Source organism: Tenrec ecaudatus, chromosome 6, assembly GCF_050624435.1.
Source record: "Tenrec ecaudatus isolate mTenEca1 chromosome 6, mTenEca1.hap1, whole genome shotgun sequence".
Lineage (NCBI taxonomy): Eukaryota > Metazoa > Chordata > Mammalia > Afrosoricida > Tenrecidae > Tenrec > Tenrec ecaudatus.
Genome location: NC_134535.1, coordinates 171,603,745 through 171,624,659, shown reverse-complemented (window position 1 = coordinate 171,624,659; position 20,915 = coordinate 171,603,745). Strand labels below are relative to the sequence as shown.

The 20,915-nt window shown below is 43.9% G+C and overlaps 1 protein-coding gene across 7 annotated transcripts in view; it reads left to right on the top strand.

The window, feature by feature from the left end:
- ARHGAP21 (Rho GTPase activating protein 21) overlaps positions 1-20,915 on the top strand; it is a 152,097-nt gene that overhangs the window by 48,410 nt on the left and 82,772 nt on the right. For 6 of the 7 annotated variants that reach the window (XM_075552511.1, XM_075552512.1, XM_075552515.1 and 3 more), the window contains 2 exons: positions 9,520-9,699; positions 16,951-16,973. In XM_075552511.1, coding sequence (XP_075408626.1) covers positions 9,520-9,699; positions 16,951-16,973 — 203 coding nt within the window. The remainder of the gene's footprint in view (positions 1-9,519; positions 9,700-16,950; positions 16,974-20,915) is intronic. The other variant, XM_075552514.1, reaches the window with a different exon arrangement.

The window sequence follows — 20,915 nt, the reverse complement described above, 5'->3', positions numbered from 1 at the left end:
GAGAGCGTGGGTGACACGCACCTGGGGGCAGTATCTAAGTTGCCCCCCCCCCACCCCCCGGTGTCAGGGTGATAGGTGTGGATTGCAGTGGTGGGCAGCACAAATGTCTTCCCTCTCTTGTCCAAGTCGCCATGCATACTTGCGGCACCATGGGATATTATTTTCTGCTTCCTCTGGTGCCCCCCTCTAGTACCCCTCGCAATCCCTCTGGATGTGTACCAGGCTTGAGGAAGGACGCTGGGCCTCACCTGGTTCATAGAAACTGCACAGGGCATGAGGGAGGGGGGAAATGAGACGATACCAAGGGCTCAAGGAGAAGGAAAATGTTTTGCAAATGATGATGGTGACATCAAAAACCCAGAACAAAAAATCATATCATTGTGAATGAGAAGGGTCATGGGGAGGAGACGTGCCAGTCAGGGTGCAGTAAAGCACCATTGAAACACAACTTTCCTCTTGTTCTTTTAATGCTTTCCCCCGCCCCCAAACTATCACGACCCCAATTCTACTTTACAAATCCTACTAGAGCAGAGCATGCACCGGGTACAGATAAGAGCTGGAAACATAGGGAATCCAGGACAGATAAAACACCTCAGGACCAATAGTAAGAGTAGCTATACCTGGAGGGTAAGGGGAAGGTGGAAGAAAAAGGGGAAACTGATCACAAGGATCTACATATAACCCCCTCTTAGGGGAGGCGGACAACAAAAAGTGGGTGAGACATCGGTCAATGTAAGAGATGAAAAAAATAATTTATAAATTATCAAGGGTTCATGAGGGCAGGAGGGGAAAAATGTGAAGCTGATGCCAAGGGTTCAAGTAGAAGGAAAATGTTTTGAGAATGATGAGGGCAACAAATGTACAAATGTGCTTGACACAATGGATGGATGTATGGATTGTGTTAAGAGCTGTACGAGCCCCTAATAAAATTGACTTAAGAAAGAAAGAAAGGGAGGGGGAAGCGGGGAAGGAAGGGGAAAAAAAGAGGACCTGATGCCAAGGGCTTAAGTGGAGAGCAAATGCTTTGAAAATGATGAGGGCAGTGAATGTACAGATGTGCTTTACACAATTGATATATGTATGGATTGTGATAAGAGTTGTATGAGCTCCTAATAAAACGTTTTTTTTTTAAAAACATCTCAACTTTTGAAATGAGGGCAAATCACTTAACCCTGCCCAGTTATGCTAAACATACAAGAATGTGCACTGAAATAATCACCCTCATGAATTCTAGGAAGAAGTATGTGTGCCGAGAGATAGACGTTAACCTGGCTGAGTTTCAAGTATGTTTGCATCTATACACTGGATGCTGGCATAGTCTCTCTAAGCTGGTGATTCGTGCCGCCTGAAACACATTGTCAATGAAGGATAAAATAATTGTTACAAAATGATGATGGCAACATATGTACAAACATGCTTGATGCAATTGATGTGTGGATTGTTATAATAGCTGTAAGAACCCCCAGTAAAGTTATCTTAAAATAATAAAAAAATTTAAAAAGGAAGAAACTGCTCCGTGTCGCTTGTCTTCAAGTGGCGCCCAGGGCAAGTCCCATACCTGCAGTCCAAACCAAACCCATTGCTCTGTGCCCACTCCAGCTCAGCGCAACCCGGAGGACAGAGGAGAGCGACTCCACAGGGCTCACAGACCGTAAGGCTCTAAGGAAGCAGACTGCAACATCTCTCTAGGGTGTTTAAGTCTCTGACTTTTTGGTTGGTGGTCGAATGCTTAACCACTTCATCAGCAGGGGCCGGTGTTGGGTCTGACTCATGAAATCATGAAATTCTGGAAAGCATTGAATATTAAATACTTAATGCTCCCTCCCCAACACTGGGACCGTGAACCTTATTCACAAATATCTACTGGGTTCCAAGGCGTTATGAAGATAATATTTGACGTGTAATCAGCGGTACGTGTTTAAACTGCACATTCTCACCTTGTCCTTCCCTAATCTATCCTTTCCTGCCCTGCCACAGGCCAGCGATATGCTCTCTGTCACTGTAGACCTGGCTTTAAAATTTAAAAAGTGAATTTTACATAGTGGGATAGTAAAGTATCTGCTTCTTTTTCCCCAGGGACATAATTTCCTTGAGACTCTCCCATGACAGTGCATGTGTCAGTAGTTGATTGCTTTATTAGTAGGGAATAGTATTCCACGTCTTGGGTGTTCCGCAGACATTCAACCTTGTGGATCATAACAACTATGGGTAACGTGAAAGAGGCAGTTGAATGAACAGAACAAGGGACTACTGCATGGGAAAGTGTGTGGCAGGGTTGTGTCCTCTCACCGTACTTACTCGGGCTCTGTGCTGATAAAGGACCAGAGAAGCTAGAGTACTGAATATGCTCGTGTAGAAGCCGAGTTTCCCAGCACATTCTTAATGCAGTTTTTGTGGTAAAATTAGGTGTCTCGGCTGATATTCGGGTCGGCTTATACTCGAGTATATACGGTGTATGAAGAACCTGGCATCAGGATCGGAGGAAGGCTTATTAACCACCTGGGCTATGCAGATGACAGCCTGACCTGCTGAGAATGAGAAGGACTTGAAGCACTTGCTGTCTTCACTGCGGGTGGCAGCTCAGTGTAAAGGGGACCACAATCCTCAGAAGTGGGGCAACAGAAAACGTCATGACAGACAGAAAAGATGGACGCTGTCAAGGATTTAGTGTAGCTGGCCAGCGTGGACATAACAATCTCCTGGGATGTTGATAAGACTCAATAGATCCATTTGGGGAGAGTTTGACACCTTAACAATCCCGAGTTTTGTGGACTGTGAACATGATGGATCGCTTCCTTCATTTAAGCATTCTTTAACAACTCTCACCGGTGTTCTGCACGTTTACAGATCTTGTGAATCTTTGTCAAACGCATCCCTAAGTAGTTAATTTCTTACTGCTATTCTAAGTGGTGATTTAATTATCTTTTACATTTCCATTTACTGGATTATAGAAGTAGTTATGGTTGCTTTTGCACACTGTTTGATTCACGTTCTCCTGACGAGGATTAGATCACTCGGCTGCCCCTGCTACACGTGTCATTAGGGGGTGTTGCTGTCCAGCGGTCTCTCCAAAGAAGAAAAAATAAGATTGTTGAGCAGCCAACTAGCAACAGCCCAAATAGTGACTATCTGATGCAAGTATTTAGGGTTTTAGATATCTCTTGACTTTTTTCCCTCATGTTATCAAAACTTTCATTGTGCATAAATTTCATTCAAGACCTTTAAAAAATATTAACATTTCATATAACACACCAGTATAGAGCAGTGGTTCTCAACCTTCCTAATGCCACGACCCTTTCATATAGTTCCTCATGTGGTGGTGACACCTCCCCCCCCCACCATAAAATTATTTTTGTTGCTGCTTCATCACTGTCATTTTGCTACTGTGATGAATTGGGTGACCCTTGTGAAAGGGTCGTTCGACCTCCAAAGGGGTCTCGACCCACAGCTTGAGAACCAGTGGTATAGAGGAATAGACAGACTAATTAGTGAAATATAGTTCAAATTAAAGGATCAGGCATATTCAAGTATTTGCTGTTTGATAAAGGTTGCCTTTCAAAATTGTTGGGGTGCATCCTTTATATAAATAACATGCACGATCTATGCTTAGTTCTGTTTGTTTTGTCAACTAAGTCTTCCCCCTGGAAGGTATTTTCCTGAGTATGCTATGCCAAGGTTTGTTTTTCAAAAACATAGCGCTCTAATCTTTATAGAAGCAGACTGTCACATAGTTCTCTCCCAGTTAGCCCCAGACTAGAGCGTGCTCTGGTCCCACTGAAGAAAATAGCAAACAAGATGTGCGGAAAAGGAAAGAGAAAGGGCGGCTCTAGGCTCTGGCCCGTATACAGGATAAGGGGGAGTGTTTGGGAGTGGTGCTGGGCGTTTCAGGTCCAAGGGGTATGGAAGAGAAAGCTGGATAAGAACTGTCGAGACAGGGACATTTTTGCACGGCACAGGATTTAACCCAACGTCAGGGCTTGGTACAGGTTCACATATACTGACATGGATGGCTAAAATAGCCACGTAAAATGTGACATCCCATCTAAACGAAGGAGAGACGCCAGAATTAGGCTGGCTGAGGAACACTAGGTGTAAGTCTCATCTGTATATAGGACCAGTGACCTCCCCACGTGACCGTGCTCCACCCCAGGGCCCACCCGACCGGCCACTGCCAGATTCTAGTCCAGACTCACCATGGCGCGACTTAGTGCGTCCCAGGTTGTAAATCTTTACAGAGGCAGGTTGCTTTGTCTTTCTTCCACAGAGTGGCTGGTGCATATGAACCCTGACCTTGAGGCGGGCAGTCCAGTGCTTACCCAACAGCAGTCCGACGTTTACCCACCTGTTCCTTCCCATGGTCTCAGAGGGCATTTTATTTTGCTAGGCTAGACCAATGTTCTGAGGCAGGTGGCTTCAGTTTCTTTTCTTATAATTAATCATTGTACTGGGGGCTCTTGTAGGTCTTATAACAATCCATAATTCGATTGTATCAAGCGTACTTGTACATATGTTGCCATCATCATTTCCAAAACATTTTCTTTCTCCTTGAGCCCTTGGTATCAGTTCCTCTTTCTCCCCCCACCCCCCACTCCCCTCCTCCCATCTTCATGAACCCTGATCAATGATATATTTTTATTGTTATTTCGTGTCGTACACTGCCAGTGGTCTCATGTCACCCATATTTCTGCTATTCTTCCCCTTTGGGGTGGGGGTTATATATGCAATCTCATGATAAGTTGTTCCCCCTGTCTTCCAGCCACTTTCTCCCTACTTTTATGGTACTGGTACTCCCACAACGATTCCTGAGAAGTTTATCTGGCCGAGATGCAGTGTGTTGAGAGCTCTTATCTGTACCACTGCACGTTACATACTCAGGTTTATCCAGATTTGTAAGGTAGAACTGGGATATGATAGTGGGGAGGGGAGAAAGCATTCAGGAACTAGAGGAATGTTGTGTTTTGCTGGTGCTGTACTGCACACTGACTGACTCTTCTGTTCCTTGTGACCCTTCTGTGAGGGGATGTCCAACTGTCTACAGATGGGCTATGGGTGACCACTCCGACCCACCTCATTTCCATGATATGATTGTTTTGGGTCTTCTGATGCCTGATAACCTAATCCTGTGGACACCTCGTGATCACATATGTGCTTCTTCCATGTGGGCTTTGTTGCTTCCCTGCTAGATGACTGCTTGTTTAATTAATTCCAAGCCTTTAAGACCCAGACACTCTATCTTTTGCTAACAGGGTGGCCCTAGTTTCTATGTGAAGTTCAGTGCTGTCCACCTCTTGCAATAGAAAAATACTGCTCTGCGGCTGAGCCCAATTGTGAACAAAACATAAACCGGGTGCATGATTCACATAAAAATTGGGTAATTTAATACCGAATCTCAACAGTAATAGACAGAAATTTGAGATACTTGTCAGACGGGAGAAAAGATTTGAGCTGTAGAGAAAAACTTGAGCGTCATCTGCCTGTGTTGTTAGTTGCCACCGAATCAAATCCAAATCATGGTGACGCTAGATAGGCAGTCGGTGTGTTCCACGCGGCTCTCAAGGCTGTGAATTTCAGAGGCCCATCGCCAGACCGATCTGCTGACGCAGGTCCAGAGAGGTTCGAATCTAGTCTAGCACAGTTGTCCCACCGGAAACTGTCTATAAATAATAAATTCCAGCCACTGCCTTCAGGAAGATTCCAACTCGTAGCAACTTTCTGTGACAGAGTAGAACTGAGCTACAGAATTCCCACGGCTGTAAACCTTTACTGGAGCAGACGGCCGCGTTTTCCCTTGGAGCAGCTGTTTGACAGCCCCATGCGTATCCGTATCTGTATCCATATCTGTGGGGCCCCCAGAGCACTTTCATCTACATCTGTATAGCACTATTTAATGTCATTACTGAATTAAATCACAAAAAGACTAGACTGTAGATAGATCATCAGTCCACAGACTAAGGCCCTGGCACTCAAGGTTCAGAGGTCTAGCGGTTGGGTCGTAGCAACCGGAGCAGATCCTGGAAGCCCAGTTGAGATCTTTTTTTCAAACAAGGAGCGAGTTGACCACTCGCTTAAAAATAAGAACGGACAGTTAGCTGTTCGGTTTAATCATATGGAAGTCATTGGAGACTTTGACACATGTAAGCTGGATAACATCTTGTTAGTCTCTCCCTAAGGAACTGAAGGGCCTACGGATTGAACCTTGTCAGGATGGCCTTTATGGTTGTGGGGTTTTTGTTTTGTTTTTAGATTGTTTTTGTTGTGAGGTGCCATCAAGTTGTTTCCGACCCATAGTGACTCTGCACAACAGAACAAGCGCTACCTGGATCTGTGCCGGTCTCACAATTGTTCTCATGTTGCAGTGTTGCGCTTTGTTTAAGGTTAGGAACACGTAGAGGCCCTGAGAGAAGTCAAATCAAGAGCACAGGGTCGCGTTCCCATGGAAATTGTCACTAAATGGCCCTTGTTGGAGGAGAGGTTTGAGCAGGAGCGTGCTTTTAATGAGGAAGGCGCGCCCTGATGACACGTTCCTGGGCGTGCTTCTGCTAAACGCTCACAACGAGCTGATGGTGCCATTCACACCAGAGTACCAACTGAAGCAGCAGACCTTACCATTCCAAACACACGTGGCCGTGACCCCTGCTCCTGGCCCTTGCTTTTGCTTGGGTTGGACCTTGGATAGCCATTGCTTTGATGATGCTCTGACCTTCAGGATCTTACCGCATCTTCTGCTACAGCTCTTTTAAAAAACGCTCTAGGAGCTTGATCGATGCCATCTGTTTACAGTGTCCATGGAAAGCTGGGCCCGTGTCTTGTTGAGTTTTAGCATCCTTGGAGCAGAATGTTTGTTCCACGTCAGTCTTGTGAGTTGAGCCAGGTGAGCTGCCTCTGGTCTTAGCTACCGTTTCTGCTCTTACCTGTTGGTCCTTTCCTCTGAGGGCACGGACGAGATTCGTTGTTTGCTGGGACATTGGAGTGGATGGTCTGCTGCTGTGGGCTTCATTTTCGACATCATTTTAGCGCTTTTAAAAATGAGCTATCCATTTGACAAATGCTGATTTCTTTGGGATATTATCCCCCATGAATTTTCCAAGCAGCATGAGTGATTTTTACCAGTTTTCTACCCAAACATAACCACCAGTTTCATGTTTGATCTTGCTTTAATTTGAGCCAAACTAATAATTTTTCTGATACGGGCTCGTTTCGGAATGATGTCTTAGCCTGTGCAGTCAGTGCCTCAGGTGAGATCCTGTGCAAACACGTGATAGCAAGTTTGTCCACATTTGCTTTGGTGCTTTTAAAAAAAATTCACGCACAGTTTTTTGATAATAGCATTTTCCATGAACTCTTAAACGAGCCTTCATAAGGTTTACCTCTGTTTCCCAGGGTAGTAGGAAGCAGCGCAGCTGCTGCAGGTGAGGACCGATGAGGACGCGGGAGGTAGTCATCCAGGAGCGGAGGCGTTACCTTTGCTGCAGAACTCCGTAGGTCAGTGGCCAGGACAAGGTGACAACAGGTAGTTGGGGTTTTCCTGTCCGGCTGCATAGGTGCAGGCTTAGCGTGAGCAGGTGGGGTTCCCAGCCAGGTTTTGCCGAGGGACTGACTTCTAGGAAGTCTCCACCAGGCCAAAGCTGTGAGGGGAGGGGAGCAGTGGGAGACCTGTGAGGCCAGAGTATTCAGTATTGGCAGGATTGTCTTTGAGGTGGTTTCTCGACTTGTATTGGGAACTTTGGAATCCTTTTCTACTGTTTTCTAACTTTCTTTGGACGCTCTGATGATACTTCTCTCGTCTATGGCGCTCTCTTCCTTAGTTTCTGATCCTTAGCCCCTCATGCTCTGAGAGATTTCCTTCCACCCCTTGCTTTGCATTTTCGTTTTGCTTTATTTTAGCCTTTCATTGTGACTTGGGTGAAGGTGTCCAGAGCAGATCTGTTTCCCATTCAACCATGGATCTCTGTCTTGTTTTGTGTCGGTGATTGTAGCCTCCACCGGGCAGCGTCCTCTATCCAAGTGACTGCCTGTGTTTCCCATTTCCATTCCCTCCTCTTTCCGAATCCTTCTGAAACAGATCTGTGGATATGCGGTTGACTTTCATAAGGAGAGCATAGTTCTCTCCTGTGATTACTGCGCCTTAGAGACTCGTCTGTTGGGTTTTGCAGGACTGTGTACCTAACTGTACTTCTCTCTGTTACCTTTAACACCCACCTTTTATTGTCATTTTCACTGTAGCCATTATACCGTATAAACTTGATTACAAGCTGAGTTTTTTCAGCACATTTTTAATGCTGAAACACTCCCCCCCCTCCAGTTTTTTGTGGTAAAATTAGGTGCTTTGGCTTATACTTGAGTATATACGGTATTTTAAATTTCTACGTCTCTTGTTTCTGATTATTCATATGTCATAATGTCCTTTCCTGTGGAAAAGTTGGCTTTTGATAATCAATATCTTATGTTGAAATAAATGAGCGGGTACCCCTAAAACGGAATTGCGCTGGGTGGAGTGGAGCTTTTGTAGTACACATGATCCTTCGCTAGGTGCACTTCCAGAACTCACTCTGAGTTAGTGCACCCAGTGGCGTCACCTGGGAAGATTCTCTCTAGTCACCTTGAATTTTTTCATAAAAGCAAGTTCGCTCCAACCTCGTTTTTTGTGGTGGTCGATTTAAGAGAGCAGTGTGCGACTATGAAATTTTGTTTCCTGCTTGGGAAAATGCCACAGAAACCATTGTAGTATTGAACACAGCTTACAAGGGCAGCACTATGGGAATATAAACTCAAGTGTACGAGTGGCTTTCTCATTTCAAAAATGGGAAAATGTCATTGATGACAAACCTCGCTCTAGACGTCCATCAACTTGGACGAACATGTTGACTCGAGGTGCATTTATTTATCTGGAGTCTGTTCCACCAGGTCGATTGTTAATCAAGCTGTCTAGTAAGAGGTTCTGAAAAGATTGCATAACAGTGTGCGACAAAAAAGGCCTGGTGTGTGACAGACGGGGGACTGGTTTTGCCACCACAACAATGCACCTGCCCATGTAGCCATCTCAGTGTTCCAGTTTTTGGCAGAAAAACAGCATGCCTCTTGTCCCACACATCTGACTGACCTGACCTCCCTCTGTGGGACTTCTTTTTGTTTCTGCTAAAGGGACATGAAAGGACAGTGATTTGACGAAGCAGAAGAGGTAAAGAAAAAAGGAGGGAGGTGCTGTCAGCCATCCAAACAGATGAGTTTGAAGAATGATTCCAAGAATGGAATCACAGATTTGACAAATGTATTTAGTGTAGTGGAGAGTACTTTGAAGGTGATAAGGTTGTTTTGTAACAAAATTTAATTTAAAAGCTTTGAAAAAAATTCTGGTTGTTGGGGGGGGAAGCCCCTCGTATATACATCACATATCAGAAGATGGTTATTTTCCTTTATTAAGTTAATATTTAGATTTAAGCATTATATTCTTACAAAGAACTTCTATAAGCTAACTACATTGTGTCATGTACTTAACTTTTAAATATCTTTTCATTTTAGGTCTCAAAAACTAAAGATGGAAAAGAACAAAGTGAAACTGTATCACCATCCGAAGATGAAACCTTCTCCTGGCCGGGTCCTAAGACAGTTATGCTGAAAAGAACATCTCAAGGCTTTGGCTTTACATTAAGGCATTTTATCGTTTATCCCCCAGAGTCTGCAATTCAGTTTTCATATAAGGTGAGAGAAATGGTTACCATCACTTTTTTTAAGCAAAGGCGATTGCCATCCTCTTTCGGTCCTTCTTGGAGTCCTGGTGGTGCAGTGAGTTGTGCCTTGGGCTACGAACCACAAGGCCAGCAGTTCAGCTCCACCAGCGCTTCTCGGGAGAAGGACGAAGAGCCACGAAGTGCCGTGGCCTCAGACCCACGGGAGCAGTTCTGCTCTGTCCTGTGAGGAGGGTCACGAGGAGCTGGAATTGACTTCCGGGCAGTCGGTCGCTTTGTTTTGTTTTCTGGGCCTTCTCTTATCTTCCTCTTTTTGCCTGTCTTCTACCTCAAAATAATTCTGTCAACTTTTTACTACATGCTTCTTTTATTTTATCCCCACAGATATTTTTTACTTTTTAGAACAAAACATTCATCTTCTCAAACAGGTCCTGCTGATTCCGAGCCCTAGATCTATTTTTCTAGGACTCTAATTTCATTCTACTTGTTTTACTTGTTTTTCTACTTCATCCTACTTGTTTTTCTACCACCTACAAGAATGGTGGGGTTTTTGCCAGCGTGTGCAGAGGAAACAATTCATTAAACTATTCTGACAGTTATGAAGGGTATTAGGGCTAAATGAATACTTAACTTTTAGATATGTAATATGATGGGAAGCCAGAAGGAACTACTGCAGTGTCTTGCTGTACTCGATTACATGAATATACTTCATTGCAGAGCAACACAGTCTTAATAAGGGGGCTGTGTTAGTCTGGGTAAACGAGGGAAATAATCCACAGAAATTCATATGTTTAAGAGAAAGTTTTATATAAAGGGTAAGTGTACATTTAAAAAGCATCCCAACCCAGTGCTGTCCAAGCCCGTAAGTCCAACGTTAGCCCATACGGACTAAACCCATCTACAGAGCCCTCCTCAGTCTTATGAAGCACACGCAATGATGCCGACTGCAGGAGGTCAGCTGAATCAGTGAACGTTTGAGCATCTCAGCGCTGGCAGGGGTCTCCATGTGGCTGCGCCAGCACCTAGGGCTGCATCAGGGTAGGTCCCTGTGGCTTCTCCTCACGGATGTCTTGCAGGAAGTGAGCCTTGCAAGCTGAAGCAGGGAACTGGCTAAGGCAGCTGTTCCCTGGTCGGACCCTCAGAAACAAGAGACCCGAGAACTACAAAGGCGAGGCTCACAGAGCCATTTAGGTCTCCGCCCTTCAGTTAATCCCACATGTGTTTACCAGCCAGGTTGCCACAATAAACCTTAACTATCTCAGGGACCACAAGGAATTCTTGTCATTGTAGCTGACGCATTAAGCATTTACTCTGTGTTCTTGACTATACTTGGTGAGCGTGTTATCTACCCACTCAGAAGTCCTATGGGCGGCCCTGTTATCAGCCCCATAGGAAAGCTGTGGAAGCTGATCTGGGTCACCCAACGGGTAGGATTTGGTCAGTCTGAATGAGTGATGCTGAACTCTTACGTGGCAGTGTTGTGAGAGGAACACTATTCAGAGGGCCTATTAGACTGTGGCCAAGCCACATTATTTATTTCGCCTTCCAATTTTGTACATTAATTTGAGGGAATCAGACTAGAAGATGAGAACCTGTCCCTGTTGCCATGGGCCGATTCTGCCACAGGGAAACCCCAGGGACAGACGAGAACTGCCCCGTAGTCCTGTCTACTTTCAGCTCTCTGTACATCTAAAACTGGCTGTTAAAGCAGCGCTGTGTTGTTTGGGAGCCACATCCTTTTTTATTAGACCTTTGTTCACATATCGCTCTAACAAAATGCTTAACAGGATAAGCTTCCTGAAGGACTAAGTGGTTTTTGTAGAATTAAAATTTATTAGTTTGAGTTTCCTGAAAATGCCTGTAAAACTGCTGACCTGACTGCTGCTGTACGCATCTACTTGATCTTTCCAAGGGTGACAATAGCTCTGTTTATATATATTAGGTTGTATGTGAAAGTGCTTGATATAAGTGACTAGTCACCTTGCTTTAATTTTCTTTCTTTCTTACCGTTTTATTGGCACATAATCCCCATATCATACAAGTCAATCATTCTGTCATATAAAGAAGAATTGTACAGTCATTACCTCAATCAATTGTAGGACATTTTCTTCCCTTCTTTCTTTCTTCCCCCCTATGATTAAATCATCTTTCAAATGAGTTGTGGAATCACATTCAGTTCTGGTGCTCCCTCCACCTCCCACCTTCATTGTTTATTCCTGAAATCCCCATACCTCCCCCATCTCCCTCCTCTACCCCATATCCCCTACAAACCCTTGCATGAGTTCTGGTCCCTGTACATCCACTTCTGTGCGTCTCTAACTAGAAAACACAACAGAAACAATAAGGAACAAAAACGAAGTAAAATGATAAGGATAGAACAATAGTAATACAAAGAATTAATATAAGAAGTGAATAAGAAAGAAAAGACCCCATCAACATTTAAAAAAGCTAGAGAAGAAATTTTTGTGCTGGAACAAGCCAGAGCTCTTTGTGCCTACAGTAAATTCAGGTTGGGTCTAGACTCTAGAGGGAGGTCCGCTGACCGAGTATCAGGTTGATCTAGTATAGTCAGGGTTACAGTGATCTATGTTTGATAGTAAGGCTGCTCCAGGCCTTTGCTTGTGGCTAGCAGGTATCTGCCAGTGGCTTAATCTGACTAGATACTAGATGGGTTTGGGGCTCCCACTGCCCTCCATGGCCTTCCACAAGTTAGATGTTCACAATTTAATTTTATCATGCTGAGCAGATAAAATTTTTACTAAGCAGAGGTAAAAGCATATTATTGAAAAATATTTTCTAGAAATGTTAGTCCATAAAACTAGTCCATTCGGACATGTGGTCACCTATTGGACAGGATAAACTGTCAATCTTTACTAGACTAGAAAGCCACAACTTTCTCCCAAGGAATGGCGGGTGGTTTTGAAATACTGACCTTATGGTTAGCAGCCCAATGTGTAACCCACCATGCCACCAGGGCCTCTGAAATGTAAATAGGAAAATCCGGTTTCAAACAGCATGGTAGTCATTAGAGTCTAACGAGTTCTGTCCTCACTGCCCTCTCACTAGCCCCGTGACATTGGGTCTGTCCCCTCACACACACTCAGCGCATTGTGATAGTTACATGACAGCGTGCATGTAAAACATGCAGCACAGGAATTGTCGTACAATCACTGCATGGTAAATTTAGTTTTTAATATACCATATCTACTCGAGTATACGCTAGCTTAGAACAGAGTTCATAACCATAAAGAAAAGGAAAAGGAACAATTAGGGTAGTCAAAGTTAAAAAATTGTAAACCAGGTCAAGTAATAATATGAATAAATTAATCATTTATTACTGTGCCTTTTACTGGCAGGGTAGTGGTTTATGCATTGAGTTGCTGACCATGAGGTCGGCAGTTTGAAACCACTAACAGCACTGCAGATGAAAGCTGAGACTGTGCCTGGACCGAGTTAAAGTCTTGGAAAACCACAGGGACAGTTCTACTTTGTCCTGTAAAATATCTCTGAGTTGGAATTGACTTGATGACAGTCAGTTAACTAAATGTTTTTCTTTTTACAGTAACAGTGGCTTCCATATTGTAGCAATTCAACAAACATTAGGATAATTGTGTTTTACATGCTAGCCTGGTACACCAAATTGATAAGCTTAAAACTGCACACAAGAACTTAAATGTACCGGAGCTTAGAGTCAATCACTTTACATAAAGACAACGCTAGCCTCATAAGAGCCCTGGTAATGTAGTGGTTACATGTTGGACTGCAGTCCGAATTGTCAGCAGTTCGAAACCATCACCAACAGCCCTGTGGGAGAAAGACTGGGCTTTCTACTCCCGTGAACACTTAAAGTCTCAGAGACCCCCAGGGGAGCCCCTCTGGGTCAGCACTGCCTCAGAGGCCGTGGGCTTGGAATCAAGAGTGGTATTCTGTGGAAGTGCGGCGCAGCAAGTGAGCAACAGCCTGGGCCTCACTCCAGTTCTGCCCATCTGCCTGTTCTCTTTGGATAGCACCGCCAGACACCTCACCCCAGCTGCCCAAACTGATCTCCTCAGGTGTTTCCCAGAAATTGTCACCACGCACCACCTTCCCATCTCTGTTCATGACAGTTCCATCTTTCTGATTCCATTGGTAAAAACTGGGGGTCCTCTTTGAACCCCTTTCTTCTCTCACAGCCCCATTCAGCCTGTCAGAAATCCTGTCATGTCTTCAGTGTGTATGCAGAACCATTCCACCTCTTCCGATTCCCACTGCTACCACCAGCTCTCGGCTTGATCCGGTCCTGCCAGCGTCCCAGCAGTTAGCTTCCTCACTGGTTTCCTGGACTGCACTCTTGCTTCCGGAGTCTATTCTCAGCTCAGATGCCGAGCGAATCTGCTGCAGCGTAAATCATGTTACACCGCTGAAAATCAGACGCCAGCTCCTCATTTCTCTCGGAATTCAAGGCGCCGTGTGACCTGCCTTCACCGTAACTTCTCTGACCACTCCTGCCGATCTCCCTCTCTCATTGGCTTCAGCCACACTGGTCTTCCTGCTGTTCCGGGAACGTGCCAAGCACATCTTTGCTTTACAATTTGCGCACTAGCTGTTTGTTTTGACTGTACTTTTGGCCTCAAGTCTACCTCCCTCATCGCTTTAAATGTCAATTTCATAATGAGGCCACACAGGCCACTCCTTTCAGTGCTGTAACAGCCCCGTTCCAAACATTGTCCACCCCACTGACCCTACTGGACTCCCTCCACCCCATCCCCACGCCCTACCATACTATCTCCTTTTAATATACTTGTCTATTTCACTTAATTTCTTTCTTTTAATGATTTGTTGGCTGCTTTCTTTACTCTTTTATAAGCTCCAGAAGACTAGGGATGTTTGTCTTGCTGATCGATGGGTCCCAAGCAGTTGACACATAGTATTAGGTGAATGAATGAATGCATGAATGAGTGACTCTGAGTCAGTAAGAAAAGTGACAAGTATGCTCCTACTCATCAGAATTCAGTGAAGGAGAGAAATGTGCCATAGATCACAAGTTTTCACAAAATGAATAGAATTAAACACTTTGGCATATAAGGGGGTATATTTCGTGTATGTGTAAAATTCATTTGTATAATATCTCATTTCATACACAATAAAGGGGAGGTAGTTCTGTCGAAAAGAAAGAGAAATGATGTTGGGACATTGGCTAGCCATTTGTGAGGAGGAAAAAAAAAAGAAACACCCTACCTTCAGGATCCGGGCCTCATTTCTTCTATAAAAATTAATTTCAGTTGGGTTAAAAACATGCATATTACCAATAGAAAAGAGAAAAAATGCACATTATCAATGGGATCAGGTATCAGGCATCTAAGACCTAGAACAAAATCATACCCAGTATGAATGGGGAGGGGTGCATGGAGTAGAGACCCAATGCCCACCCGTAGACAATTGGCTTTCCCTCACAGAGGGGTTGTGGGGAGGAGATGAGCCAGTTCAGGGGGCAGTATAGCACCAATGAAACTCGGCTTTCCTCTAGTTCTTTGGTGTTTCCTTCCCTCCACTATCATGACCAATTCTACCTTAAAAATTGGATTAGACCAGAACATGCACACTGATACAGATAAGAGGCAGCAACACAGGGAATCCAGGACAGATCAACCCCTAAGAGCCAATAATGGGAGTAGAGATACGAGGAGGATTGGGGGAGGATGGGAGGAGAAGGGGAATCAATCACAAGGATCAAACTAGAACCCCCTCCCAGGGGAATGAACATGGAAAAGTGGGTGAGGGGCGACAGAGGACAATGCAAAGTATGACAGTAATAATCTGTAACTTACCAAGGGTTCGTGAGGGCGGGCGGGGGAGGGAGGAGGAAGAAATGGGGAGGTGATATCGGGGTTAAATGGGAAGAGATTGCTTTGAAAACGATGGTGGCAGCATATGTGCAAATGTGCTTGACACACTGGATGAATGGATTCTGATAAGAGATGTAAGAGCCCCCAACAAATTTGATTTAAGAAAGAAAGAAACCCCACCTCCCCCTTACCTTCCTGGTATCGCTACTCTCATTATTGGTCCTGAGGGGGTTTATCTGTCCTGGATTCCCTGTGTTTCCAGCTCTTATCTGTAACAACCTACATCCTCTGGTCTAGCTGGGTTTGTAAGGTAGAATTGGGATCATGATAGTGGTGGGGGAGGAGGGGAGGAAGCAGTGAGAAGAAGGACTTCTTTTTTTCATTTTATTGGGGGCTCGTACAACTCTTATCATAATCCATACATACATTCACTGTGTTGAGCACATTTGTACATTTGTTGCCATCAACATTCTCAAAACATTTTCTTTCTACTTGAGCCATTGGTATCAGCTCCTCATTTTTCCCTGCCCTCCCTGCTCCCCACTCCCTCATGAACCATTGATAATTTATAAATTATAATTGGTCATAGACGGTCCGATGTCTCCCTTCACCCATTTTTCTGTTGTCCGTCCCTCAGGGAGGAGGTTATATGTAGATCCTTGTAATTGGTTCCCCCTTTCTATCCCACCCTCCTTCCACCCTCCTAGTACAACCACTCTCACCACTGGTCCTGAGGGAATAATCTGTCCTGGTTTCCGTGTTTCCAGTTCCTATCTGTACTAGTGTGCATCCTCTGGTCTAGCCGGATTTGTCAGGTAGAATTGGGATCATGACAGTGGGGGGAGGAAGCATTTAGGAACTAGAGGACAGTTTATGTTTCATCGGTGCTACGCTGAACCCTGACTGGCTCGACTCCTCCCCACCACCTGAGAGGAAGGACTTTCTAAGCTTAACAGAAAATGCAAAAACCACAGATGACGAAAAGATGGACATATATGACTACATAAAGATACACAGCGAACAAACAACAAAATCTAAAACACAGAGGTATCAAATGATAAAGGGTGACCCTGGGAAACCATTAGACTCAGTGGTACAGGATTCAGGGTTGTACAAGCCATGTTCCCAGTGAGTAAGGGGAGAAAGGTCATGCCTGCATGGGTGTCTCACGGAAGAAGTACTCATGACCAAAACACAGGAAAGATTGGCAAACATGACCAGTAGTTAAACAAATGTGTGATCATAGAATAATTTGTTGCCTATTAAAGTTTTAAAGATGGCTAAGATTTATGTCAACCCATTGTGAGGAAGAGTGTGGGCAAGAGGCACAATCAGTGAGAATGTGAATTGGCACATTTTGGGTGAGCAGTGTGAATTGAATCGAGCCCTACATTGATTTGCTCAGGCTTTGTAAATATGCATATCTTTTTACTTTGCAGGATGAAGAGAATGGAAACAGAGGTATGTGGTAAAATTTTTAATTTTCCTTTATCTTGCTGTTCTTTAAATAATATTCAATATAATATGTTGTTTCTGGGCCTCAAATATATAATAATTCTTAGGTGTAAGAGTCATAGATATGGAATATTTAATACTATGGACCTCAGAATTTGATTCCATTGTCTGTGTTTGAACATATAACACTCTTATTGTTCATTTCCATTAGAAATTATGTGAGGATTGTATTATTAGGTGGAAAGTAATAGCATTTCTTATTTAGTGGTTCCTTCAGTAAAGAATGCTGTGCATTTTATCACTGGGTTTATTGAGCTGTTACTGTGTGCTGACAAGTCAATTCCTTACCGTAGAACAGATTAGAACGGACCTACGTGTGTACTAGGCTGTAAACTTTATGGGAGGAGATTGCCAGCTCCTTTACAGAACCACGAGTGGGTTTGAACTTCCAACCTTTTGGTGAGCAACTGATTTACTTAGCCATTGTGCCACTAGGGCTTCCTGGGGATAGTGCTACTTCTTAATAGTTTCCAGGTAATTCTGTCCTAGTTTTTAAATTTGCCATAATAATTATGCAGAAAAAATCGTGCTTTTATTTCTAAATAATTTTAAACGTACAGAACAGATACAAAAATAGTGCAGTTTCTAAATACCCTTCATTCTGCATTCCCTGATGTTAAAAATTTGCAAAAGCATTAGGGTAAGTCAAAGTATTGCATTAGGGTTCCTGTTCATTCCAAACGAAGTGAGCTTGAGCACAGTCTGACAGGTATACTCCTCTTAGTCTCTCTTATTTGGGTGCCTTTAAAAAAAGGTGCCATGGAGAAGAATGATTTGAGGACATGTTCCCCAATCACAGAAGCTCTCTCTGCAGCAAGTCGACAGGATGCTGCCCCACATAAGACACCAGTTTCTAGATGGACCGAGCATTGTCAGGAAGACCTCAACCAATGGAGAAACTGACTGCCGGCCCCAGAATGGCGAAGGAGGGCCTTGGAATCACTGCTCATATGACAGCTCCTGAAGTTGGGTTTACACTTGGTTCAGCACTTGCTGTTTTAAGGAAGCATCCTGGCCTCAGTGAGCCTTCAGCCCGATGGGTACCAGAAGCTGTGAGGGGAGGTCAGCTAGCTACTCCGCCCATCACGCTTATCTGCGAGATGGAATTAATGTCGACAGTTTTATGGAATGAATCATAACTGAACAGGATGAGTCTTGACTTTACCAATATGGTTCAAAGAGCAAGGTGCAGTCCAACCAGTGGGCTGGGCTAGTTAAACTCCAGGCAGGAAATTGCATTGACTTTTTTTTTGGAGGGGCAGGGGGATTCCTAAGGGTAATCTTGATAAGTTTGGGTTGTTTTTTTTTCCCCCCCAAAGGACATAGGACCCTCAGGAGGGCGTGCATATTAGGCACACACTTTAAGAAAATTGAAGATTGGCTTGGTGGGAAAGGGGCCAGGGAAGTTGAACTGTGGAGTTTTTTGTCCCATCCTGACCAGCGCGCCTGCTTATTCTGCCAAGGCTGGCCTGTGAGAATTTCACTGGGAAGCCCTACCCCATCCATCTTGCAGGCCTGAACTCTTGCCCCTTCAGACTTGTTTTTCTTCCCCAGACTCGGAAGACATCTCAAAGGAACACCTTCTTAAGCTGTTGCATTTTGTGGCTGTGTCCCTTTAACTGCCTCTGGTTTGCAGCAGTGCTTCAGGCTTCTCTTGCACTGGATGACCTCGATCTGTCCGCGCAATTCTGGGCAGTTGGTTTGACGACTCCTGTTCTATTTGGCGTTGTCTTGGGTTTTCTCACCCCTGGTTCTTAGGTTGCGATTTTCAGCAAGAGCAATTTGCACCTAATTTAAGTGGATCCTTTGGTGAGTTTCAATCAATGTACCACTTCTGAAACCACTCTCTCAATCCAGATGGGATATCAGAAGTAACCTTTCCATCACTCCATAAAGCTCTTTGTGCGCCTTCAGCAGCCAGCATTCCACCAGAGCTGGCCAGGCGCCAATCTACTTTCCTCACTGTAGGCTGGTTTCTGACCTCTTCTAGAACGTCTTGTTAGTGGAACATACAGCTTGTGCTCTTGGTGTCATTGCTTGGCACAACAGTTTTGAGATTGACCTAATTACATAAATGTAGGTACTCACTGCGATCTTCCTTTTTTTTTGCTTAGTATTTCTCCTTTGTATGATATACCACATTAGATTATTTGCTCACCTATGTAATGGCCACGTCTTCCCAGTCATCTTAGAAAGTATGTTAAAATCAGAGGAAACGGTTACTTTCAGCATGGTCAACACATAATCTCATCGTGTAGGGCCAGCTAGATCAGTTGTTGTCACCGTGTGTTTAAGCTTGGGTTTAACTGGTCCAACGATAGCACTGTCTGTCAGGCACCAGGGTTCAAGATTTCCAAATGTGACTTGCCATGGGTTAGAAATGGGCTTCTAGGAAAAGGGAGAACCTACAAAGCCAGCATCAACAAGAGAAAAGAAAATAGGGGTTTGCTGTTTCTCCTGCACGCCACAGAATAATTCACTGTTGCCTGTGCTGTCTATTGGACTTGTAGCATATGGAGTCTCATACCTCCATCAAATGTTAGCGGGGATAGTTCCAGCGTTTATCCAGGTAGCTGCATGACTGATGCAGAAAAACTCTTGTATCACTGAGCCCAGAACTCTGCAGTGAACAGGTTCAGTGACATGCTTTGATTAGAGAAAGCATTTGTAAGTGAAAACTGAACACTGGCCGACGATTCTGAGGGGAATGATGAAGTGGACCGACCCATACCAGCAGTTGTGGAGCTGGTGCAGGACTAGACCGCGCTTCGTTGGGTTGTACACGGGATCGCTGTGGGGCACCACGGACTCCATGCCCCAGGATTCACAGCAGCAAAGGGTGAGGTCATCTGTGAAAAAGGACAATTCAGAAACAGATTTTTCTCCCAACTTATACTTTATTCTAAAAAAGGATTAATGTCTACATTTACATGTGTTATGGTAGGATACAGGAAAGAAGTTCAAAAATTTATAATTTACTGAAAAACAATGTTACTGATATTATGGAGAATTTGTACACATAAGTCATACTGTAGGTCTTGTGTCTCTGTCAGATTTGCTTATGAGTTTTCTGTTAATCAAACAGACCCCCCGAAAAAAGAATTATTAGATTCCCATTATCCATAAGAAAACACCATACCATTTTAATAGAAGTCTGAGGTACATTTCTCCTATGGGCCCTCATCATGGTAAATAAAGGCTCATGAAGTAGATAATTTTCTCAGACCATTCCTTCACATTACTATTTTTAAGGGATATGTTATTGTAAACTGCCTTCAAACTTCCGTTCAATTTATAGCATTGCTTCTCACCTGGAGATGGCTTTTTTTCCCATAGGGGACATTTGACACTATCCAGAGACATTTTGGTGGCCACCACAGGGAGGAGGGTGCATGCTACTGGCTGGCATCTGGTAGGCCGGGGGTGTTGCCCAACACCATCTAATGCATGGACAACTTCCGTGACAAAGAATTCTTCCTCTTGGAAGGTCAATAGACTAAGGTTGAGAGACCCAAGTTTAAAGCGATGGCTAACAAAATAATGTGATTCCAAATGTTTGGCCTGATGCAGTGATAATGTTCAGACCTTTTAAAAGAGTGGATATTCGACACGACACATCTTATAATATTCTTTAGGATTATTATTATTGAACTTTTGACCTGAACTGAGTAATTACTGTCATGTGAGGTTAAATTTACTGTTTCCTCTACTGATGTGGGGCAGGAAAAAATTTTAAAAATAAAAGAAGAAAGCAATTTATATATAGGTATGCATATAGATATACAAATATAGGTGTATATGTCTACATGTATATATATATATGTATATGTATATGTATGTATTCAGCAAGGAAGCAGATGAACTTTGGGCATGTACTAAAATCTCAGCT